Consider the following 8,414-nt stretch of genomic DNA (forward strand, 5'->3'; position numbering starts at 1 on the left):
TTTGGACGGTGGGAGGAAGCCGGAGTCCCCGGTGAAAACCCACGCATGCACGGGGAGAACATGCAAACTCCACACAGAAAGGTCCCAGCCGGGATTCAAACCGGGGCCTTCTCGCTGTGAGGCGAGAGCGCTAACCACTGCGCCACCGTGAAGCCCTCAACTTGAGATCAATACCCTCATTTTACTAACTGCAGATAACTGAACATCAAATATCATATTATACTGCACAAACTAGATAAATGCAATACGTTTTCAATAATTTTCAAAACAGCTTTTCATACGCTTGTTGTTACATTTATTTAAAAATTATTGTATAAACATTGTGATGTTAAATGATTATTAAATCAATTAAAATTTAAACCACGAGGTTACAAATCAAAGTTAACTTTGAACCAATTAGTACAAAAAAGCTTTCTTTGATTAATCCTGACTCAAGAACTCCTAAAGAAAAATTTCAATGTACTTGTTTCTGAACCTTTAACAACTACAAGTGCCTAAAAAAACTTAAACATAACTCAACTAAAACTTGCAGAGATATTCTGCATAATTACAGTCTTACACTTCATGTAACATCAAAAGTCAGATCTAAATATTTGAGCTAAATCAACTGATGATATTTGTGACAAACAACGACAACAAAAGAGACCCTTTTAAATTTAAATTCTAATTTTTACAGAAACCTTGATAAAATTATTTTAAAATAAACCATCAGACTTTAGAGTTTATTTCCTCTCACAGCAGTGCAGGTAAACCTGATGAGCTGAGATTAAACTGTGAAATCCAATCACAACGTTTACTTGTTTTTAAATAACTTTTTTTCTTAATTTACTTCCAACAAAAGACATAACAAACTAATTTAACTACAGCTGTTGTCATTTTTTTCTCAGAGTGAGTTTTATTCTTTCCTCTGATACTCTTAGCTGAACTAAAATGAGAAATGAACCAGTCTTCTTACCGTCTTCTTCGTCACTAACATTCTCTTCTTCTGCTTTTCTAATTCGTTCCTGTATTATCACCTGCTTGGCCACAGAGGCAAACGTGCGTTTCAGAGGAGCGGAAGCTGGCGTGGAAGCAGAAGGAAAAGGATGTGGATCTTTTTGTGTGTTACTGGCAGATGATGAGGAGGAGGCAGTACTGAACGTGGAAGAAGTTGACATTTTGGAAGTTTGAGGAGTTGGCACGTTGGGAGGAATAGTTGGAGGGATGGATGGTTTCGAGGAAATGGCTCTCTGTGAGGTTTCAGTGGACACAGATTTGGGATTTGACTTGATAGTCTTTGTTTCAGAGATGGTTGGCTTTGTTTCCACACTGGAATCTGACCGAGATGGAGCAGTGGGGAGTTTACTAGACATGGGGGAAGGAGAAGGTCTTTTCAGGTCAGCGAGTGACTCCTCAGATGATAAGTCCTTTTCCATAGTTCCTAAAATCAAAAGAAATATTCTTTTCATATTTAATTAATCAGGAATTTCAAAATTGTTATATTTTTTGATAAAATAATCTAATAGTAACATCAGTTTGACACTATCTGGATTATTTAAGTTTAATCTACTTTATAGACGTGTGTAGCAAAAGCAGTAGAATGAAAAATATCCAAATAACATAGTTGAGATTATTTAAATCAACATGATACAAAGGTAATTAGGCTGTCTTAAAATTTCAGACAGAGATATTTCTCACATTGAATTACTTTGGCTTAGAAGTCTTACATGAAGGTGGGACACTGAGTCGCACGGATCTCTGAACTTCATGCAGAACAATCTACTTACTAGAAAGCAATAAGCCTTGAGCTATGAACGAAACCTCCAACCGAAGACAAGAAGAAGACAAAAAAAAAGGCAAATTTCCTCAAGGTTGCAGCATTGCAAAGTAGTCCGTTTGAATGTGTAAACTGTAGTTTACTCCATGCTGGGGTTTGGCTCGTTCCAGACGGCTGCAGGAAACCAGAGATGCACACTTGCTGCTGTCAAAGTCTATAAACACCGTAGAGACTCTCTGACACGCTCTTCAAAAATAGGCTCCATGTTAAAAGGCCAGTAAAGCAGTTGACAATTGTACAGCGTCTCTGACAACAGTCACTTTTACTTGCTTACTTACATAGAATTCAGATGTACAACATAAAAGAACGCACTTTATTAAAGTTTTACAGTAACTAGAGAATAATGCAGGAAATCTGAATTATAAAAATTCCTTTAATTCAGGATTTACACATTTACCATTAAACTACTTTGTAACCATGCAATCAGGAGTTGATTCATTTTCTTCATTTTTTTTACTTGTCTTGTCCAGCAGCTGAGGAAACAACAGCTAGTATTGGACAGATTTTACTGGTAAATTTGGAGGATGGACAAACATTCACAAAGGATGTTTTATAGACCTATTTGAGGTCCTACTGCCATACAAATCGGATGAGTCTATTTTATTTCCATACCACTATATCCATTAATGAGTCCCATATTGTTTCACATCATGTCAGTGACCCATATTTGAGCCCATTTGCAGCCCATGGCCACTTTAAACAACATGAACCCAATCAATAACATAAATGTGACCCGTAGACACATTATGGTTGAAATGAGTGCTCTAATAATGTGATTTATAACCATTTAGATTTGACAGTTGCTCAATTAATCATCATTATTTTGTTAGTTTTAATATAATTCTACAAGCTTGTCTGCCAAAAATACTGGAGGCATGTTTTAATATATTTTGGATGACCAGATAATAATACGGAAGCTTTCCTCCATCAGGGAAGTGACATAATCTGTGAAAGTGAATTGGATTTTATTATGAAAAACTACTGTTTCAGTTTGTAGTTTGAGTGGCTCATGTTAGCTGGTCTTTACCTGAATTTGGTAAAATGGATTAACTTTAGGATAGCAGATGTTTCAACAGCTGTAGAGTTTAAAGTAATAATGTTTTATTCTAAAGACTCAACAAAAGATTTATTATTAATATCAATAATCATAATCTAATAGCCACAAGAAGGACTCCGGTCTTAGTCTCTCCCTGTGCCGGTCCCCAGCATGGATAAAACGGGGTGTGTCAGGAAGGGGATCCAGTTTAAAACTCTACGTTAAACCACCTATGCAAATGTGCTGAAAGATGAGCACATTTTTCCAAGCAATTAAACAAAAAGTGCCCCAATTTAGCTGTTGTCACCCCATATTTGATTTTTTATAAATAGTGCATTTGTAGATTCACAAAAATTTACTTTATTTTTTACTCTAATTGCTCTTTTATGGAGTTTATTGAATGGATCAGTATTTATTTTGTATATATTTCCCCCAAAATTCACAACAATATTAAAATTATGGTAGATTTAATGAAAATAAAATGTGCTGAGTGCATATGAGTTGAGGCTTATAAAGTGAGGTCATGCAGGTGACTGCTTTCAGGTCACTTACAATGGTTGACCCAAAAGGCACATTCCCCTGCTTTGCCTCCAGATGTGGGTCAAAAGGAAGCACATGCTGCTTTAATCCTCTGATGGCATGACTGTGCTCCACAGCACAGCACAGCCCCCACTTTTAGACGGGGATCACACAAAGCGGATGACTTGTTGGAGATGATGGGTTCTGTGCTCGCTATTATTTTTTGAAATCTGGTCACATTATCAGCATTGCTCCTAAAAGTGGGACACCCCATATGTGGGAAACGAACCACTCTTTTTTTTTTTTTTTTTTGTAGGTACCAGCATTGGATCAGTGCGCCTGCTTAAGGAGGCGGGACTCTGACCCGGTTAGACGTAAAAAAAAAAAAAAAGGCAAAACCGTCTCCATCTCCTCAGACTGCATGAGCTGCAATGTCTGACTGCAGGCGGCAGTGGAACCGGGAGGATGAGCTCCCCGTCTACTTTGCGGGACCGATCACCACCGGACCGAACCAGCGCAAATCCTTTGGGATGTTCAGCTCCGTGGAGGGCGCGTTTGAGAGCAAGACCATAGACTTCGACAACTATGCGGTGGGGAGGAAAGGGAACCGCACCCCGAGGAGTGGGAGCCAGGAGAGGCTGCTGGAGACAGGCGACCCCATGGGGAAGACCACCGGAGGCACGCGGCAGGGGTCAGAGAGCAACGGAGGCAGGGATGCGGATGAGTCCCGGGCTGGAGTTGAGGTCCAAGTCTCATTTGAGAAGACGAGTCCAAATGGACAGGTAGGAATTACGCAGTGGCCTATTTTCAGTGACCACATTTCTAAGAAAAATGGGATGAACTATTATTTTTTTTATTCATTTAAAGGTATAAAACAATAAAATTGATTCAGAATAATATGTTTTGAGCAAGAAGAGGATGCTCTAGTGTGCATAAATTATGCATGATTGTGCTGCATTTTATGATTCCCTTCATAATATTGGAATAAAGATAAAAACCAAAGCGCACGCGCTCCTCTGTGGTGCTGAAACGGACAGCGACAGTCCGCATTCCTCCCTTTTGTTTTGCCTCCACATCATTGTATCTGCGTGAGGCGTCGGTCAGTGCCATCCTTCACTGAGCCCTGAACGCCACCAGGGGGGGACTGGGGAACGCTCGTTTTCCGCGCCTGCGCATCCACAGTCCGGATGACGCATGCGCGCGCAACCGACTCAAATCCAAAGACACAAAAGGAAGGGGGGCATCACAGGACGGAGCCCCGAGAATTTGTAAGGGGACAGTCGGAGGGGGGGCGGCAGAAATGTCTGGGATCAGTTATCAGGGGAATAACGGCATCCCCCATTACACGGTAAGAAAACGGTGGACGTCTGAGCCTCTGTTGTATGCAAATCCCTGCTGCAAGGCAGGAAAGGGGATTAAATTCTTAGTGAATGGCAAAGAGCAGAAGACTCCTTCATGGAAGGGGGTTTCTAGTACACAATGTTTAAAAAAATGAGGAAAAATTGCTACTTTTCTCTCTAACATTCTTATTGGATCTGTCACTATTATCAGATGCTTCATTTTGTTTTCTGTTTCAAACCCCTTTAGATGCACAGAAACCCTCCATGCTTTTCCTTTTTAAGATGCAGACATAGGTTGTGCTGTCTAATGGGTCTGGCAGAACCATGCAACATCACTGGTTGCCATGGTGACCGAGTTCCTCTTGTTGCTAGGCACCAAGGGTGCAGTTGTAGCTTGACAAAAAAATCTCCTCACCTTCCAAACAATCAAAATGTGTTCTGAAAATAAAATTAAACTAACAATCCCAATGCTCCAGAGATTCCATGCATTTTTTTTTGGTAAATGGATCAATATTGCTATAAGATCATGGATTACATAACTGCTTGTGTAATAAGTCAAACTACAGCCGTCAGCTCAGCCTCTCCCGCTCTTCTTCCTCTGCAGGGTGAACGGCTGCTGATCAGAGGGGGACGAGTGGTGAACGATGACCGCTCCTTCTTTGGAGACGTCTACATCGAGGATGGGCTCATCAAGTGTGACATTACATGACTTTTATGTCACATTTTGAGAAAGTAGCAAATACATTTTCCAATTTTTTAAAAACGTGTTCAACCCTAACAGGCAGGTGGGGGAGAATCTGGTCGTTCCTGGAGGCGTCAAGGTGATCGAGGCCAATGGTCGCATGGTGATCCCAGGAGGGATCGACGTCAACACCTGCTTGATGAAGACCTACCTGGGAACGCAGCCCGTTGATGATTTCCTCCAAGGCACAAAGGCTGCTCTTGCTGGTGGAACCACAATGATCAGTGAGTGTGGATGCGGAGACTCACACCTACATTTGAGTATTCTAACCTTTCCCTTTTGCCACATCTCAGTCGATCATGTGACCCCCGAGCCCGGGGGAAGTCTGCTGGAGGCGTTTGAGCGCTGGCAGGAATCCGCCGATAAAAGAGCGTGCTGTGATTACTCTCTGCATGTGGACATCCCCCAGTGGAATGAGAGTGTTAAGGATGAGCTGGAGGTCCTGGTGCAGGACAAAGGTAGAAATGTGTTTTATTTTACTCCAGCAGAAACAGAGCAGTCCTTATGATTCATATAAACCTTAATTTTAAGACAGATTAAAACAACTTTGCAGTGATTCTCTTAAATCAGAGCATTTTCTTATGCATTTTAAATCAAGAAATGGAAAGATCAATCAATCTCTGCATTACTGCTCACAAATATATTGAGAAAAACTTTATTTATCAGCCAAATGAGCATGTCCCACTGAACCAAAGCTACTTCTTCATTGATAATAAAACAAATGACAATAGCCAGTAACTGCTTTTTTACTACTGTAATCAAAAGTTTTTCAACTTTTACTTAAATCTAAGCAATGTGGGAAAAATGCATAAATTATTTATTAAATGGCTCCATATTATCATGTCTCAGTTATGTTCAACCTTGTAACAGCTAATCAATCCTCCCCTTTTGATCCTAATGGTTTAGTCCAACTTCTTAAGCACCCAGGAAGTGAAAACACAAACGGCTCCCTCTCACCTCACACGTTAAATCTGTTTCCATACTTTCTTACACATATTTCATTATTTTTATTAACAGCTTGACACGGTAAAGCTCAAACTTTGAACTCTGTTCCACCCTAAATTATTGTTTGGGGAAGATAAATAATTGTTTCTGAGAAATATATTGATTTCTTGTTTTCTTCATGTTAAATGATGCTGAAAAGTCTAGCTGATATTGATATGTGGCTACTTTGTTTCAACCCCCTAAGAAAAAAACAAACAAAAAAAAAACACTACTAATGGATTGAATCATTGCTACAAGGTGGAAGGTTCTACTTAAAATCAAATATATATATAACAAATAAAATGTACCTCTGATAATTTGTTTTGGAATAGATTTTAAACCAGGAACCTGGAAGAATTTGCTTTAATAAGTCAGACTGTGTTGTTATAGGGTTACATTTAAAACAAACTAAGTCTCAAATTAATTTTTAATACATTTTGGAATGTCATGGCCAAGGCAGGAAAACCTATTTGTGGGTTCTGAGAGATTTAATTAATCTAACGTTCAGAAATGCAATTTTGGTGGAGTATTTTTCAGCATCCAATTAACTCAAAGTGCACCAAATTTAGAGAATAACTTTTTTGCAAACTTAGTTACCTAGTTTGAAATTTAAGAAGAAACTTAAAGCACATTGGAAAGCCATTCTCTTACAAACTGACATACTGTAATTCTACGGAACCCACAAAGGGACAATAAAGTGAAAAAACATTTCTGGTATAATCGTTTGTTAAAGAAAGTAACACTTTGATTTATGGGTATTTTAAAAGTATTCTGTGCCTAGAACACAGGCTTTTGTTTTTGAAAAAGTTTTTTTTACAATATTAAGATATTCTTTAATTTATACTTTATTATTCTTTGCTTCTAAAATTCCCTTAGATCCCTCTTCCTAGATTTCCTTTTCTCATTTTTATCAAATAATTATGATTTATTATGATTTACTCTGGTTGCTAATGTCATTTTTTGCTCCTTTCAGGTATCAACTCCTTTCAAGTGTACATGGCCTACAAAGATGTTTACCAGATGACAGATTCTCAGGTGTGCTCCATCATCCCTGATAACACCAATGACGCACACTCACTAAATCCTTTCCCCTTCAAGCATTTTTTTCCTAAGCTGTAAGCCTTCATTTTTTGGTGTTAATCTGTATTTTTTAACTTTGTCCATCCACAGCTTTATGAGGCGTTCTCCTTCCTGAAACAGCTAGGTGCTGTCGTGTTAGTACACGCTGAAAACGGAGACCTGATTTTTGAGGTGAGTGTCTCATTTCTATCTATGTAAACTGACACTTATTACAGAAAGAAGCAGATCATCATGTACTAAATGACTTATATTTGGAGATCATCTTATAGTCAGATTAATGACAATTAAATCAGAAGTTAAAAAAAACAAGACTCCACATTTTTGCCACCACTGTAGAGCTGTAGTTGGCGCTCTCGCCTCACAGCGTGAAGGCTCTGGTTCAAACCCCCTTCCTGTGTGGAGTTAGCGTGTTCTCCCCGTGTAGGTGTGAGATTTCTGCGTATGATCTGCCTATAATCCAAAAACATTCTTCATAGGTTGATTGGTGACTCTAAATTGCTCCGGTAACCCCGTGACCCCTAAAGGGAAACAGCGGGTTAAGAAAATGGATGGCTGGGAGGAGAACAGAGACTGAACAGAGAACCTGAACCCGGACTCCCACGGCATTCTGATGTGACTACCAGAGTCTTTACGTAACTTTAAAAGTGCGAGATGAACCTCCACTGCGTACGATCACGTCCGACCTCTGTGACCTGGCCTTTCTGGGGCTCTGAGTCTGTTTTGTTGGGACGTTGGAGCTGAGTACTTTTTAAGAAGTTAACGACCTAAATCTTAATAATACTACACGTAGCCTAAAACAACAGAACAGACAGATCCTGACCCTGAGAAAAGATAGGTCCAAACAGTTATTAAGGAAAGAAAACAGTTTGTGTGTTTATGATCTTGAAATTTCACTCA

The 8,414-nt window shown here is 39.4% G+C and overlaps 2 protein-coding genes across 3 annotated transcripts in view; one reads left to right on the forward strand and one right to left on the reverse strand.

Annotated features, from left to right (window-relative positions):
* The window catches only part of wfs1a (Wolfram syndrome 1a (wolframin)), a 9,957-nt gene extending 8,018 nt beyond the window's left edge, over positions 1-1,939 (reverse strand). The window contains exons 1-2 of the mRNA XM_024289345.2: positions 1,767-1,939; positions 956-1,420 (exon numbers count right to left, since the gene is read on the reverse strand). Coding sequence (XP_024145113.1) covers positions 956-1,415 — 460 coding nt within the window. The 5' untranslated portion in view covers positions 1,416-1,420; positions 1,767-1,939. The remainder of the gene's footprint in view (positions 1-955; positions 1,421-1,766) is intronic.
* A 1,489-nt stretch (positions 1,940-3,428) lies between these two features.
* The window catches only part of crmp1 (collapsin response mediator protein 1), a 13,850-nt gene continuing 8,864 nt past the window's right edge, over positions 3,429-8,414 (forward strand). The window contains exons 1-6 of one of the 2 annotated variants that reach the window (XM_024290115.2): positions 3,429-4,153; positions 5,316-5,404; positions 5,493-5,677; positions 5,747-5,911; positions 7,411-7,472; positions 7,608-7,688. In XM_024290115.2, the coding sequence (XP_024145883.1) occupies positions 3,803-4,153; positions 5,316-5,404; positions 5,493-5,677; positions 5,747-5,911; positions 7,411-7,472; positions 7,608-7,688 (933 nt within the window). In that variant the 5' untranslated portion in view covers positions 3,429-3,802. Of the gene's footprint in view, positions 4,154-4,569; positions 4,720-5,315; positions 5,405-5,492; positions 5,678-5,746; positions 5,912-7,410; positions 7,473-7,607; positions 7,689-8,414 lie in introns of those variants that run through there. The other variant, XM_024290116.1, reaches the window with a different exon arrangement.

Source organism: Oryzias melastigma, linkage group LG1 (assembly GCF_002922805.2).
Source record: "Oryzias melastigma strain HK-1 linkage group LG1, ASM292280v2, whole genome shotgun sequence".
Taxonomy (NCBI): domain Eukaryota; kingdom Metazoa; phylum Chordata; class Actinopteri; order Beloniformes; family Adrianichthyidae; genus Oryzias; species Oryzias melastigma.